Source organism: Oculina patagonica, chromosome 4 (genome assembly GCF_052425735.1).
Source record: "Oculina patagonica isolate OP01 chromosome 4, crgOcupat, whole genome shotgun sequence".
Lineage (NCBI taxonomy): Eukaryota > Metazoa > Cnidaria > Anthozoa > Scleractinia > Oculinidae > Oculina > Oculina patagonica.
The window spans coordinates 9,641,630-9,658,515 of record NC_135761.1 but is presented as its reverse complement, the minus strand read 5'-3'; the positions used below and the strand labels follow the sequence as shown (position 1 = coordinate 9,658,515).

At 38.7% G+C, this 16,886-nt stretch overlaps 2 protein-coding genes across 2 annotated transcripts in view; both read left to right on the top strand.

Annotated features, from left to right (window-relative positions):
* Window positions 1-15,975, top strand: part of LOC144649471 (uncharacterized) — a 17,699-nt gene extending 1,724 nt beyond the window's left edge. Inside the window, exons 2-13 of the mRNA XM_078508956.1 lie at window positions 370-1,233; window positions 2,139-3,519; window positions 6,788-6,860; window positions 7,008-7,069; window positions 8,033-8,064; window positions 8,515-8,592; window positions 9,796-9,846; window positions 12,953-13,067; window positions 13,629-13,705; window positions 14,096-14,216; window positions 14,817-14,965; window positions 15,392-15,975. Of these exons, the coding sequence (XP_078365082.1) occupies window positions 418-1,233; window positions 2,139-3,519; window positions 6,788-6,860; window positions 7,008-7,069; window positions 8,033-8,064; window positions 8,515-8,592; window positions 9,796-9,846; window positions 12,953-13,067; window positions 13,629-13,705; window positions 14,096-14,216; window positions 14,817-14,965; window positions 15,392-15,508 (3,072 nt within the window). The 5' untranslated portion in view covers window positions 370-417 and the 3' untranslated portion in view covers window positions 15,509-15,975. The remainder of the gene's footprint in view (window positions 1-369; window positions 1,234-2,138; window positions 3,520-6,787; window positions 6,861-7,007; window positions 7,070-8,032; window positions 8,065-8,514; window positions 8,593-9,795; window positions 9,847-12,952; window positions 13,068-13,628; window positions 13,706-14,095; window positions 14,217-14,816; window positions 14,966-15,391) is intronic.
* The window catches only part of LOC144649483 (uncharacterized), a 137,595-nt gene that overhangs the window by 79,855 nt on the left and 40,854 nt on the right, over window positions 1-16,886 (top strand). The gene's annotated exons all lie outside the window — the stretch shown is intronic.

Genomic DNA, 16,886 nt, shown 5'->3' with positions numbered 1-16,886 from the left:
ATGTCTACACATTAGTTTATAAATAAGTGCTTCTTGAAAAGTGTTTTAATTGTTATCAAGTTTTAGTGATATTTTCGGAGGCGGCGCTAGCCATTGAGTTAGAATCAAACTTTATTTTCGGAAAACAATGTTTGATCCTTGCTCAACGGTTTTTAGCTTTGCAACTGATGAGAAGGGGTCACTCTCCCGAAACATGTCACTAAAATGTGATAACAATTAAGCACTTTTAAAGAACATTTTTTTACTAAGTTAGACATCATCATGCTTGGTAACAATTAAGGACTTTTTAGGAAACAACTTTTTTATATACTAAACACAAAGTGCTGTACAGCACCTATTTCTTATACTTCTACACATTATTTTATTCAGGTTTCCTGCTAGAAAGAAGAGTGTCCAGAGGCAATATAAACTGTAGTGATGGCATTAGCCTCGCAGACAAGAAGCACATCAGATTTTCAGAGGGGCCTTCTAAGAAGATCTTCACAAAACTCAGCATCAACTCCTAGCAGTCCAGTTGTTGAAGCTGTTGATTTTTGCAGAAGTAAACCAAGGCTTGTTGAGCTAGAAAGACAACTGTATTCTCTGGCAAATGGCAGCGGGAACTCACAAGAAGTGATAAAGACTTGCCAGTCCTTGTTACGTGACTGTGACAACGTAAACGGAATCTTTAATGTATTTTGTTCCTGCAGCTGGGTAGACAGATATCAAGGTCCTATTATTTCACAGCTCTTTTATGAACTTGTCAATACACAACATGACAGTAACAATGGCACACTATTGCTTGCTGAATTGGAAACAGCATGTGAAGAATTCCTGAAAGTGCTGACTCATCTCGGAACTCCAAACACCTTACAATTAAATGTTGTTTCTCTCTTGTACAGTCTGAGCAGATTAAGTGCCCTGCCGTCAGAACACCAAGAGGCTGTGCAAAGCTACTTGGAAGAAATTGCCAGGGCTCTGTGGCCTTATAGCAAGCCTTCTGCACCAAATCTGTGGGCAAATGAGGCATTTTGTGATGCTCAATGCGATATTCTGAAAGCATGTGGCAAGTTTCTTGAAGAAAAGTGCCCCGTCAATACTGAAAGAACATTTCAAATGATCAACGGAAAGTTGATTTCTGGAGATATTTCAAAGTACTCAAGGTTTCGCTTGCTTGAAATTCGGGAATTACGGTCTTCTGGTTGGAAATTTTCAGGAGCAGCTGCAAATTATTACAAGGCATCTTATTTGAAGGTTGGTTGCCATTAATTATACATGTTCATGCAGTTGATGACATCTCTAATCACACTTAATCAAACCCAGTCAGACTCAGTGAAATGACTGGGCTCAAATGGATTTAATTTGGCAATTGAACACAAATGAACCAAAACTTTTCATGAGTGTTTGATTGCATTCAATTTCTGAACCCAATTGAATTTAATCATACCATCATGTCAAATTACTCAAAATACATGTAATGTACATGTACATTTGTAAACCATGTATTTTCACAAAAGCTGTCTTAAGGCCATGCTACACGGCGCAATTTTTCCTGCAACTTATTGCAGGAAAATGCAACAAACGTTGCATTGCAAGTTGCGAAAAAATTGCATGTGTAACACCCTATTTTCGCAACCTGCAATGCAACAAAATGTTTTGTTGCAAGTTGCAGAAAAAGATGCACTATTCTCTACTTTTTGCAACATTGCGAGACAAATTGCTGCATGTGACAAATGATATCAAGCTCAACCTGCAACACAATTGTGTTGGAATCAGCCAATCAGAGCACATCTATGGGAGAGGTAACTGCTGAGATTTAAATTATTCAGTGGGTACGTTGCAAGTTGCGAACAAAAATTGTGCACGTGTGAAACTTCTGCAACTTACAATGTTTTTTAGTTGTCATCATTGCGTTGAAAAAAGGAAAAAATTGCATCGTGTAACATGGCCTAGTTTAGGATGTGTTTTTTGCCTGTACACATGCAATGATGCTGAAACATGGTAAATTTGGATTGGCATGGCTAAAATGGAAATTTCATTTAATGAGGCTGATTTACACATCATTAAACTGAAAAAATGCTTAATATGTCTCTTGTCCAGGTATCAATTCCCCTCCAAGACATTTTGTTAGCTTCTCAATTTGTTTTTGCATTCTATAGGTTATCAACCAGTCCAGGAAAGATATGTTACTCAATGATGTCGTTAAAACAACATCCAAGAATGGACTCAAAAGAATGGATTCCATTGGCGAAAGCAAGAACCAAATCAACAACAATCCTGTCACAGTGGTGAGAATAAGCGAAAATGAATTACGAAAGTCCTGCGAGAACATGCAACAAGAACTGGTAATGCAAGATGCAGTTGCTGAGGGAAAAAATGTTGTGGCTGATGACAAATCCTCACCACTGGTTGATTGCACTGAATGTCTAGCTAAACTGAAAATCTCTGATTCTGTTTTGGGTGGCAAAGATACATCAAGTTCATCAACTGCACAGGGAAATCCATTTCTGCGCAGAACAGATTCTTCTGAGGATGGAGGTAAAGTGGGAGTGGGATTTGTAGGACATTCCTTGTCCCATTCTTCTCAGGATTTTACTGAGAACAGCGTGGAACGAGCGTCTTCTCCTTGCAGTAGTGACGGTAGTGATGACGTTTTTGCTGATGCAGGCAGACCTGCTAGCTCTGAGCTTAACACTGCTCTTGGGAATAGAGTTCTCCCAGCTTTGCACAGGGGTGACTTCAAGAAATCAAGGCGGCCTTTCAAGAGTGACTCCTCAGTGAACTTTAAAACTGAAAGCTCGGTAACAATGGCAGTATTATCATCAGACTCCAAAGAGAGCAGCTGTAACAATAAAACAGCACTTACTAGAAGTCAATCTGAAGTGACAACCTCAATTGAGAGCAAAAACATTTCTCATGTGTTGGCAACTGAAACTCCTCCAGTCAAGGCAACATTTCCTACTGGCATTAAGCAGGGTTCAAACATTATTTCTAATGAAAGCAAGCTTGTCGATGAACAGGATTGTAACACTGAAAAGTTAAAAGAAAACTGCAGAGAGTCAAAACAACCAAGCACAGACAACTCGCAAGAAAGCCAGAATGGTGATAGAAGTAGTCCAGTTATGCAAAACTGGAGAGAAAGGAAACTGTCAGGTGCTGACAACTCCCAGGACAATAACAATGGCCACAGTTCAGTTAACTGGAGGGAACTTTCAGGCACGGACAAAAACCAAGAAGGCAATAATGTTCACCACTCTGTTACAGACAACTGGAGAGAAAGGCGACCATCAGAGGATTTTAAAGAACCAGAGAGCAATAACTTGAGTAATACTGGTGCATCCAGTGAAAACTGGAGGGAGAGAAAGCCTGACCAGCTGGCTGACTTCAGGAGCAGTGGCTCACATCATGAGAATTGGCGAGACAGGAAATCCATGAGTGTGGATGAGTCAAGAAAAGATGCTTACTCTTTATCAGGTCAAAGATCAAAAAGGCACAGCACTGGTGATATCCAGCTTGAAAGGCAGGATTCTAATGAAAAAGGTTTGTGACTCATTACTGACATTATTACACAATATGTAGCATTGTCAATGCTTTATTCCAGTTTGAAAGAATTGGGTTGGATAGAGAAAAGATGCTGGATAATAAGCTCTTCTTAAAAAAAGAAATAATAAAAAAAAACATTTATTGTACTTAGGTCCAATGTTGAGTTATAATTATGTGGGAATTTTTCAGAACACAAGAAAAGTGCATACATGTACATTGTACATGTAGGAAAGTGCAAGGTGCACTTGCTCTTCTCTAGTGTTCTTGAAAATTTTCAATTGCTTAACATGCAAATGTAACTCAATGATGCATGAGGACCAAGGTTTTTTATTTCCAGGGGGGGGGGGGGGAAGCAACTTCCCATACCTTCTCTTATATGAAATCTGAGCGATGCTCTCACAACTTGCAAAGCAATCATCGGGGCGGTAGTCAGCGGGTGTCTCTAAGGCTCATGAGCAGCTCCTTTCTTTGTGAACTTGCCAAAACAATAACAACATGGGGCCAGTGGGAGAGTTCGATTTTTTTGTAGTAGTAAAAAATGTTTTCTTAAGCAGTGAAAATTTCTCCGGAAAGGTTCTTGGTGTCAATGTGTGGTGTTTGTTATGAAAAAAAAAAAACCATCACGGAAATGGTAATAAAAACGTGGCGATCAAATATTCCCGCGCATTTCGGAGCTATTGTTCTTGCGCTATTGTTTCGAGGTTGTTTGTTGACTTGGTCGTTCTTTGTTTTACCTCATTTACAATCCCCATGTGGGCCAGTTGAAAATCGTGGTACATTTATTTGCATTTCAGCTCTAAAAAGTAGCACGGCATCACAAAATTCTGCGTTCTTATAACTACACGACGATGACGAAATTTTCGGATAAACACACTGCTTTTAGATTTTTAGTTAAGAGAATTGAACCCCTTTATAAAAAGTGATTCCACGGCATTGTAGTCGTGATTGCCATAGCTTACATTTCGCGGGAAAAGATTGCCCGTCTGCCTGTTGCATCATCGTCCAAAAACCGCTGACTAAATCGTGAATTGGGGTGATCGCGTTGCAAGTTGTGAGAGCATCGCAACTCGGTCCCAGACCTCGTTTCTATCCCCCCCCCCCCCCTGTTGTAAAATGTTGAACTAATTGCACATGTGCAAACTCGTGAGATAGAGGGCACATATGACACAAGCCACATGATTCATGGAGCTGTGAACTTGAACTGACTAATCAAAGCATGTGCAATTCCTTGAACATTTTACATGTACATGTATGACAGTATTTATAATCACTGGATATGTATTTTGTACAGTTACACTGTGAATCACATTTTTAAAATGTCTAAAGCCACATACACATGTACTTGTAATAATTATGACATTATACCAATAATAACATTGCATATATGTGACCCTCCATATGAAAAGGGGGCTTAACGTAATTTCTCTCAAACGCGTTTAAACGCAGCGTTTGAAACGCATTTGAAACGGGTTTCAAACAGTTTCAAACAGATTTCAAACGCGTTTCAAACACCTTTTGAATTTAGAGCGTTTCAAATGCATAAAACGCATTTTATAGGGTTTGAAACGCCAAATTATTTGAGCATAATTATTACTGAACGTATGAGGTAGACAGCATTGTTTATGACAGTTTCCCAGTAGTAATTTTTGGAACGGTTTCACAGAACATCCCGGTAACAAATCGAAACAAAATATGACGTCTACCCGTGTTGGAAGCTCGGCGATAAGTTTGTTTTTGACTGGACTGGAAGCCTTTCTGCGGCCCTTTTGCTTTCAAATGGCAGACATTCTGCAGAATTTAGCGAAAGCTGTAGATTAGCTCAAATTTAACTGCACAAAAAATTTTCCGCGGCAGCCATTTGGCAGTTATTTAGCAGCGCTCATTTTACTGAGCGCTGCTAAATAACATAACATAGCAGCGTTCATTTTACTGAACACTAGCGCAGAAGTTTTGATAAGCTGTCTTAATTTTCGAACTGTTAACTGCAGAATCGCTGTGTAATAAAGCCAGCTGGTTGGTATTACTTCTCACTAACAGGAGTATAAAATTAAATCATTTGCCGCTCGAGTACTCAGCGGCGACTGTATTTTCATTTGAAGGAATGCGACTCACCGAAAACGTGCATCTGGCATCCCAAAGTAAATTTTTCATCGATCAATCGATACAATTTCTAATATTTATATTGCAGTGTGTTTACAGGGAACATTAATTTCCAGTTTTCCTTTCTCCTGTGTCGCGTTGCCATTCTCCATTCATGAAACCTCGGAAACTTCAAATGATCGCTGTTGAACGTACAAAGCGCCCCGCTTGTGGTTTGAAGCATCAGGTTACACGAGTTCGCACGTGATTTTATCGTGGAATTTATTCAACTTTACACGCAACAGTTTCAAATGTAACTAAACTGTTCATACATAAGTTTTTCGTTTTACAATCTATAGTTTAGTGAAATATATCGCTTATTTGCCGAAATTATCTCGATAAAATGTGATATATTTCAAGTATTCAGAAAACAACCTGATGTGTGAGACGTGACAATGCACACGATCTGTATAAAACCTGATACTTTGTTTACTTTATTTGGCGGTCAAGATTTGAAAGTTAAAATGATCGGTTAACCGAACGGACAGTTTAAATGTGTTGTTCAGTTTGGTTTTTCAAGTTACAAGGAAATTAACAAGCGACAAGATGGTCCAAAAGCAAGAAACACGCTTCAGGATATGTGGTGATATAGTTTGCGTGCAGCGAATGTGTTTGTTTACCGTACGCGTTACATATTTTCTCAACATGCCTCAGACACAAAGTGATGTGGATTAAATATACGATGTAAGTATATTTTATAGACTGTACAACTGTATACAATGCAATATTCACAGACAAGCTCTTGCAATTAACACAAGTGTGCATCACGCTGATTTATTAATGAGGAGAAAATGTTACTCAAATCGAAAAGTTTTCCTGCTGCAACATCATCATTCTCTGATTTCCTCAGCTACTGTAGACACTGTATAATTTGATGAAATCGTTGTCACATTTTGAATAAATTATGCTTGAACAGTAATGATAATCTAAGCATGGCGTTTCAAACACACGCAAACGCATTTCACCATGTTTCAAACGCCTACTGTTTGAAACGCGTTTCAAACACTTTGAAACGAATTTCAAATGCATTTGAAACGGGTTTCAAACGCGTTTCAAACAAAAACGCTCATGAAACGCTGTTACGATAAGCCCCCTTTTCATATGGAGGGTCACATATGTTTTCCAGGAAAATGCTCTCCAGGTGGAGGTTTTGGACTTCCTAAATTCACAGGACAGGATGATGATACATCAGCCCCAAGGTGGGTTCTACGATCATGAATCAGTGTGTAAAGAAGTTAGTGTCCGCTAGCCTGGGGCTAGTGGATTTTGCAGTCAAGCCAGTGAACTTAATCCTTCATTTGCCCAACGGACAAGTCATGTATATATTTTGTTTTCTGTGCTTTCAGTGAGGATGAGTCTCCTAAACAAGAAGTACATGAAGTTCAGATAACAGAGGAAGAAAGCCAAGGTTTGTGCTTGGAATTAGTGTAAAAATATAAACTGATAGCTAGATTTCTTTTAGACCACTATTTAACAAATCAACCACATTTTTCCATGGTCTACACTCTTACAGACCATAGAAAATCAAATGAGGTCAGAAAATGTTCAAAACTCAAGTGGAACCACAAGCCGTTAGGCGAGTGGTTTCACTGCAAAGTTTTGGACATTTTATGGCGTCATTTCTATGGTCTATAAGAGTGTAGACCATGGAAAAATGTGGTTGATTTCTTTTATACCATAACAAAAACGAACAAGTATTTATCAAAAGAGATGCCTGATAGTTAAGAAACTTTGCTGGGGGAATGTAAAGATTTCCGACACGTAAAAACGACAATGATACAAAAGAAGATGAACAAGAATTCAAAGAATAACAATTTTATTAATTACCTTTTATTCTCTCGTTGAGTGTGTGCCAATCACTAGAAGCGAGCACGATGATTTTTCTTGCTGAAGAGAAGATCAAGTTAGCGCTCGTTCACTGAACGTCGACAGTTCGCTGAGTCCGCTGCCGGTTCACTAGCACCGTTCTTCTCAGTTAGACAAAAAATTCAAAAGCCTGGTTAATTTTCTTTCGACATATCACCTGAGTAGAAGTCCAAACAAATGCGTCCTTGATTCAAACAAAACAAGATGAAATTCGCTTTCATTCATGGAAACCAAACTTACGCATTTCTAGCCCACGTGTGCGTGGCATGATCTGACGTCACTTTCATGGTCTATACTCTCATCGATCATAACTTTAGACCAATCAGCGCGTGAGAATTCTCTCGGTTATGGTATAATCTGCAATGTAACAACTCTGAATTTCAAGGACATTCATTTCAGTGGGCCTCAAGTAAGTTTCTTATTATTTCCCTTGCAGTGTCATATACATGTAACATATATTTAACTCATATATGAAGTAAATAAAACAGTTATTTCCTCTTTTCAGGTCTAAAAGGATGGAAATTGGGAGAAATTAAGGTATTTTGAACTTTAAAAATATGCAAAAATTTACGTATGTGTTTGAACAACATACACGTATGTGTACTTGTACATAATTTAGTGTTAATTGTTACTTTTTGTCGTGTTGTCCAGTCTTATTTGGTCCATGATACGTTTTCCAGTCAGACAGTACATTCAAAGAGTAAGGGAGTTTGTTTCATTTATTTGTGGCAACCCTGTCAAATGTGTCAAATCATCCTATTTGTATTTTAGTGTGATTTCCGTATAAAACCAACTGAACCATAAAACAGTTGCATTGTAGGTGGTTCAGTGTTAGCAACACTTCTGGGAACCCTAATGTATGTCTCAAATAATTATTGTATTTACTTGTACTGAGAACTTAAGATTGTAGAATTTTGTTCCATTCTTTTTTTTTTTTCATAGTAGAAAAGCTGTTTAAATATTAACATTATTGTTTTGTGCTTTAAGAATGAGACTGGCTGTAGAATATTCCATAATAGGGATAAATGTGTGATTGAAATAAGTGGTGACTCTCAACAGTGCAAGGTATGCAACATTAATTTTTAGTGAGTGTTTATGTTGTTGATCAATTTTACCCTTGGCACAATAATTTGGTTTTTTCCTTGTATAATTTTTTTAATCATGATAATGTATATGTTGTGGTTTAATTTTATATTTGGTTTAAAATTTTTCAAACCAGTTTGATTTTTATTTTCTATTGTCTCACGTTCATTATCATAATCTGAAAAATTTTAAACCAGAGATAAAATTAAACCACAACATATATACTGTATAAAGAAAAGGAAAAATTCAGATTGTACCAAGGGTAAAATTGAGCCGCAGCATTTCGTTGTTACAATGTGTGTCTAAAGGTTTGTGCTGTAATTGAATGTGCTAACAAATCTCAATTTTTAATAGAAATTTTATGATTTTAGTATAATTTTTGTACTTGAACTTGTTTTGAACATTGTTGTTTGTGTTATTGAATTTGTTATTGAATTAATTAAGATTTTGTATTTTTGGTTTGAAAATTGTTAAATTCATGTTTGTAGCTCTAGGTACATTAATTTTGTGTCAGTACACTGTGTATTTTGATTTCTGATTGGAATATTAGTGTAACTACATATAGAAGTAAGGGGCCCTTGATGTGGCTAAATGTAATTTAGGCCAAGTTAACCTCGAAGCAATGCTCTCCAGCAACCTTTGGATGCATGAAGCCCGCCTGCAACCTTGGCGGTTCGCTGGGGCACTCTGTGACGCCTATACGCAGTAGGTCTTACCGCTGGTCGCTTAGAGCTCAGGGTGGCCCCAGGGCCTTCGTAGGGGCTCTTCATGACCTTTCACGCAGCGTGTTGCTCGCTATCATTCGCAAGCTCATTTCGCTAGCACAGTTGCTCGCAAGCTTCGCTATTTTTGCCCGGCCCACCCTCCCTCGGGCAGGTCTTAGAGCCTCGTGGTAGGTTGGTAAGTATTCCACTGAGTCCTTCAGTGTGACGGTGCCTCGGTGGGTGGTGGCCGCTTCAGGGTTACCATGGATACCTCCATCCCTGCTGTGCTTGCCGGGCTCCACCAACCTTGAGGCACCAACGCCCAAGCTCATCTATTGTTGATGAGTTTAATTTATAAAAAATGCAACCAATGTATGTATTAAACAGTGTTAAACAATCAATAAAGTAACATAAATTGTTTGTGACAGTTACATATACATGTAACTGTCTTGAAGACTGACCTTTTTCTTGTCTGCTGTAGGTTGCGAAAAAGAGAGTGTATAGTGTTGTTGCTGCTAGTCAAGAAGAGTTTGTGAGTCGAACTTTTTTTATTTTACAGTACTCTGTCTTAAAAGGTGCCTGAAGTACATGTATAAAACATGACACTTCCATTACAGTACCGCTCAAAAGTAAGTTACCACCCTCTCGCGAGACGCGATTCTCGTCTCGCGAGACGAGAGTCTCGTCTCGCGAGACGAGACTCTCGTCTCTCGAGACGAGACACTCGTCTCGCGAGACGCTTGTAAAAACTGCAAGTTCACGGCTCTAACTTCTCTCGACATTTTAATTACCCATTGTTAACCATATATGTAGAAAAAATAAGCGAGCGAACATCGCCTAGCAAAGATTACCTGTGGTTGAAAACAGAAAATGTGCCGTTTGACATGTCGACCATTCAAGCGAGTTCTTTCTTCCCCGAATATCGCTTGAATTCCAAAGCAAAAGTCTTAGTCAAAGTTGTATGTTTTAAATCGAAATCATTTCGTCCGTGGCTTAAATCACGGTTTTCAATCAAGTAAAGTAACGCTTCGAAATTTATCGAGCGACACGGCTTTCTGGCGGTAAATTTCGTCTGAACCCTGTAGCGGCCAGAGAAATTATATTTGATCGGTTCAACAAGCCTACTTTCGAATACTTGTTACATATGCTATCCCAAACTGAAATTTAACCGTTACCAAGAACTTAAAAGGCTAAACAGAACAAGCGAACTGCAAGCGAACTCCGTATTCGTAGTTACAAGTAATGTTGACAAGTTGTTTATTTACACAGCATTGTCTGGGTCTCTGAGAGAATTCGCGTCATTCTCGAAATGAAAATTTTATCCATGTTTGCTAGCGTTGAAGACTTCGGGTTTTTTTCTTGTTTACGATATGTTAAGCTATTACAGCCACGAAAAACTTTATAACTGGCTTCACGAGTTCCAGCTAACATTTTTCACACGTGAGCGGCGATGTTGGCGGTAAAATTACTGTAGTTATGTTTGTGACGTTTGAGCACGTTGGCGGGACTCGAGCCGTAGAAATCGTAACACTGATTACGAATCCAGCGTCAAAATTAGAATTGAGCGAAAAAGAGACATTCATTCCGCTAAAAATAGTACTAATCGGTAAAAAAATCTAGCTGAACGGCAAATAAACTTCTCGTTGATAACAAGCCGACATTTGCATAAATCACAACTTTGTCGGCGTTCGTCGCCCGAAAGATAACACATTCCCCGCAAAAAATGTCGCCGATTCCTCAATCTTCTGTGAAACTTTTATTTTAATAAACGCTCGCACTTAATGTGTTCTTTTTCATAACTTCACATTACAACTTCCAAGCCACGATTCGGCGGCAAGCGTGATGAAAAGTCAAGAAAGCATAACAAGCGTGACCTTTGTTTACACACCGGCGAAGATTCACCGTCAGATCAGACAGATAAAGATCTAAAGACAGGAAAACCTCGACGGCAGAAAGATTTCGCTTTCTTCATTTTCGGGTCATGTTTAAAGCGAGAGCAGTGCTTTTAACAGGCGTCTTAACCTCTGATTTTTTGATGGTGCTTTCATTCACGTTTTGCATTTTTGATAAGATAAATTCTTTTGCGACGCGACAAGTTTCGATTCAACAGCTTCTCATGCTAGCACGCACGCAACATTTAATACAAACCCGTGATGTAACGCAAGTGCTCTGCTTTTGATTTTCGATTTTTGAGTTGCTTTAATTCACCTTTTGCATTTGTGATAGAAATAATATAGTAAAGAACAGCAAAGCGACGACTTTCGATTGAAAAGCTCTCTCGAGTTCGCTAGCACACACATTCATCTCAAATGGAACTTTTCTTACCAGTGAAAAAAGACAAACCGATCGTTGCCAACAAATCAGCAACCTTTCAATCAGGCAAAAACTTCGAATTTTAGTTGACAAAACGGCGAAAACTCTCGCGAGAGATTAATCGTTTTCTCGTAAGATAATTGCCGTAATTTATGCCAGACATTTCCGCTTCGTTGATTCTCGCGAGACGAGAATCTCGTCTCGCGAGACGAGATTCTCGCGAGAAACGAGACGAGAGGTGGTAACTTAGGGTGCGTTTCTTTGGGAAAAATCCAAATCCGGATTCTTGATCCAAAAACGGATTTTGCGTTTCTTTACCTATATCCGAAAATGGATTAATCTTGGATCAATGATCTGAAGAATCCACACTTCGAGTGGATACATCAGATCATATCTGAATCCGGATTTTTAGGATTCATGATCCGTGCGTTTCTTTGGGAAAGGATTCGAAAAAAGTACCTTGGCCCAGCGGTCTTTGCTGTGAAAATACAGGTTCGCTCTTTGTAAACACTGCCATACGGAAAGTTTTAGGCGGTTATTTCGATCAAAATACAAAAATATTTCACGATAAAAGGAAACGGTAGCTTCAGATAGGTATGTAGTATCATTTTAAACGGGATACAGGTTTCTAGAACAGCCACTGTGTGCCTACGGAAGTTGTATCCTTTTGAAATTGTCACGAGTGAAATTTGCACTGATCATTTCGCAATCATTCTTCGCTCTCAGATGCTTTCTCGCCACATTGTGCTTAACGCTAAAGAAGATCTACTTCGACGTGTGGTTTTTTTAAAAGATTTTGTATGCTTAAATTATTTTAGTTAGGATACATTCGACGAAAAATAAATTTGTGCTGACATTTTATGTTCTGCGCGAAATGTGTTTACGCTGGTTTACGGGGTTGTCATGGCAAAAAATCCGTTTTCGGATTCTTCGTTTCTTTGGGAGCAAAGTATCCGTGTGATCTGAGATCAATGATCCAATTTTGGATTTTCCCAAAGAAACGCACCCTTACTTTTGAGCGGTACTGTATGTTTAATACATCATTTTTTATTATTATTATTTTAGTGAAGATAAATGAAAGAAAAAAGAATTAACCATATCATAACTAGGCATAGCATGATTGATAGTGGTGATTGAACACTGTACATTTTATATTTTAGTTGCCTGTAGTGGCTGATGTCCAGACCTTTAACCCTGTATGCTCACGCAAAAGCTGTCATTTTGAAATGAAGAAACTTTAAAGCTGAATTTTATGCAGCATATAAAATGTTTGTACAGTACATGTGTACATATTGGTTTTAAGATCATTTTGTATGTTCTGTTAGGGTGCCCTAATTCCACTCTCAGATGAGGTTCTCGAACATCTTCAAACGGAAGGCTGCAATATTCTGGCTGAAAGACTTGCATTATCCTCAGGGGCTAGTGTCAAAATGATAAATGGTAAGTTCTGTACCTGCTGTGTACATGTACAGTGGTACATGTGGGGCAGCATAAGATCATTGGAGCTGTTTTCTTTAAACAAAACCATCCTTGAGAGAGGTGTTTTTCTTCATCTGCTTGATGGAAAGTTCCAAATCTACTGCAGGATACATGGGATTGTGCAGTGTACATGTCATTATTTTGCTCATAAAGGTAAAGCCTGCTGTTGAGCCAAGTGGCTCATCCCAAGGGCATCCACGGGAGGGATGCTAGTCCATCGCATGGGTCCCCCCAGCAGTAAACTGACCAGGAACCATTTATACACCGTGTGAAGAGAGGCACTATGTGAGCAAAGTGTCTTGCCCAAGAACAGGGTTCAAACTCAGACCGTTTGATGTGGAGTCCAGAACGCTAACCATAAGGCCACCACTCTTCCCATATTACTGTACAAGGCTTCTTTTAATTACTATAAATTGAAGCAAATTTCTTCGTTTTTATAGCATTTTACTTTTTCAGTTTTTTGTTGTTTGCTGGAGATTGATATAAATGTCTTACTGTCAGTTTTGGTTTTCTTCTGGCCAGACACACAGCTCTTCATATCAGGCCATCGTACCTGTGTGAACCTTGCTAAAGCACAGCTGGCCAAGATTAAGGTTATGGTGAGTACTTGTACATCAATCATTGCATTATCATACATGTACGAGGGTCGAGGTGGGGAAAAAATCCCATTTCCCAGCCCAAATTTTGCCCAAATCCATTTCCCAGCTTATTGTTCTCCAGATTTTCTAAATCCCAGTCCCAGTTCTATTGTGTATTTGTTTGTGATTCCCATTTTCCCAGTAAACATTTCCCCGAATCTCAGTTCCCATTTTACCCCTTCAGGTCCCCTATGTACTGATTTCTTTCTTTATTGAAAAAAAAAAAAGATCTTTCACCATTGTTTCATTGTAAAACAGTGTCTCCAAAGGAAAGCAGTTTTTACGCATTAAACTAAGTTAATGAACATGTTATGAATGTTTTTTTAAACTAATTACACATGTGTTCAACAGTTAAGATACACAGATGACCCAGATGCTCTAAGCCCAAGCCAAGAAGACAAAAGTGAAGAGAAATATCAACAAGTTGCAAAACTGTTTGCAGCACTAGAAGGAAGGCCAAGAAGTTTAACAGGTAACAGTACAACAGTACAATAGGCCAAGCAATTATTATGGTGTGAGAGATCTGGGGTGGTGACAGAAAATTATCATTTTACATGTAAATCAGACCCTGATTGTGCCTCGTGTGATTGATGAGAACTTTCACAGGTTAGGAAATCATCAGGGAAAAATCTTGAAGGTCAGGAAGAAGTCAGGGAATTTTATTTTGAGTCAGAGATAATCGACATTTAAGAGAAAAGTTAGGGAAAATTTAAGTTATAACACAGCCAGTTTTAATACCATTAAAGGCTTGAAGAAACATCTCAAGGCAACGCAATTTCAGCGTGTTTTTAATTAGAGACTGGAGGGCGCTACTTTGTTAAATTTTGCATTTATTTGGTCAGAGAATTTTTTATAAGGAAAAATCAGGGAATGTTGAAAACTGATGTCTGTGAAAACCATATCAGGATGTGTACAAAATATACTTGTTGACATTACATGTATAAAGACAGCATTGTTATCACCATCGTCGTCATCCTCATCACCCCCCTTCTTGTGTCAGTTGACACACCAGTTGGAATGTACTATAGTGTTGCAGGTAACTGACCTTCTAAACAAATGTTTTTAATAACAGAATCCAGCACAAACCGAGTCCCTACTGGAGGAAGCTTAACCAGAGATTTCTTACTCAGTTGTGCCTTGTCGCCAGTGGCCAGGCAACGCCCTGCTGATCTTAGTCTGGATAGAACAGAAGATTGGATAAAGGATATTGTCTTGGTCACTGTGAGTACCCAAGAAAAGATCTCTTTTGCACTACTTAAGTTGAATAGAAGACCAAATAAAGGGCTTGTTACGAAAGATTCTAAAATGTTTTTGTTTGTTTTGAGATTTTATGACATGAGTTGGACTTATTTTCTCTTCAAGAAAAATTTTGCCTGTCTCTAGCTGCTTTCCCTAATTTTCAGTGGCGGATCCAGACCTTCAGATAAGGGGGAGATCATCCAGACCCTAGAATAAGAGGGGTGGGGGGCCGCTATCGAAAAATTTTTCACGGCCCTTCAAGCCTCTATTTGTTCTTAAAGTTAAGGGGAGGCAGGGCCCCCGGGCCCCTCCCCTAGATCTGCCACTGAATTTCATTCAGTTTCCATATTCCCTCTGTTTTTACACAATCATATCATCTCACATGTTAATTTACCTCTTACCCTTCAGGGAAGAAAGGGCGAACAAGCAGTCTTGGAACAGATTGCACCGAAGAAGGGTTTTGGATCACCTACATGTAATTCAGATTCAAGAAACCCATCAAATTGGGCCATGCATACCTTGTAAGCAAATGGCTACTCAAACCAAGATTGTCATCTTCTACAATCCTTGCTGGGGCGTTAGAGATTAATGAATATTTTATTGAATTACGTTGTGTTTCAAAGCCAAACAGCTTGGTGGATTCCAAGAGATAGGGACTCTGACTTTGACTGTGTTTAATCCATTAGAGCGGACAATTCGTTTTAATTATGGAATGGCTCATTGTATTTTTGTAGGGGTGGTGGAAAATAAAATTATTTCAAGACTGAAAGTACATATTCGCCATTTGGAAGAGAATTCATTTGCAACCACACCCCTCAAAAATTCTTTGAACCTTCCCTAATGATAATGAGCATTAATTGAATTACAGAGAGCTATTAATTGAAAAATTTATTTTGCCCACCTTTTACAATGGGCATACAAATTTAAATGGGCTAGGTTTACAACTTGTTACAGTTACTTGAATGAGAATAAAATGTGACAATCAACATGAAGTCTGTTGTTTATGGTTCAGAGGACGAATGCTGTTTATTCGACCATTCCTTGTAACAAGCGCTGAAAGGGTCGATTATTTCAATGTGGGTTATAAAACGCACACGCTTTTTTCCGCGTCTTAAGACCGACGATAAGCCCTGCGCTTTTATTTGCTCAACGTCCCTTTCGGGTGTGCGTATTTTCCGGGGGGGGGGGGGGGAAGGGTATTTACGGTTGCAAACTTGAGTTAAAAAAATCTTTGGGTTTCTAACAGAACAGGTATATTTGGTGCACACTAGTATACCAGGCATAACTAATCGAACACAAAATTTTTGGGCTTCGATTAGTCATCGATTACTCATTGATCATCGACAATAGTCAATGACAAATCAACTGAATACCCATTGATTACTCTTTGATTACCAATTGATGTCATTGATCATCGATTAGTTATGCCTGGTAGTATACCACTTCACCGCGGTCAAACGTCTCAGGCAGCTTTTCTTTCCATTTCGGCGTTTTTTGTTCGTATTGAAGTGTTAGTAGCAAGGATAGATAAAAATAGTTGCTGAGTGTAAGCATAATCCCATTTCCTCAGGTAAACGAGTGTTTTTACTTTTTAAATGTTCCGCATCCGAACCAAAGTGCTTTGACAAATGGCGCCGTCAAGTCCGCATATCGCGCTATTTTCAAACACGTAGAACTTTTTTAGTAAAGCTTCAAAAAACTTAGTAAACCCTCAGAATACCGGTAATGTATCGAACTTTGAACTGTGAAAATTAAAACCTTATCTTTGCAGTACTTTTCTTATTTTTTGCATATTTCTGTCGTTTGACCGCGGTCGAGTATACCACATGGTACAACTCTTTAAAACAAAATGATATGATTTTCAAATTCACCCAGTGCACGAGTTGACTGTGACCCAGGTTGT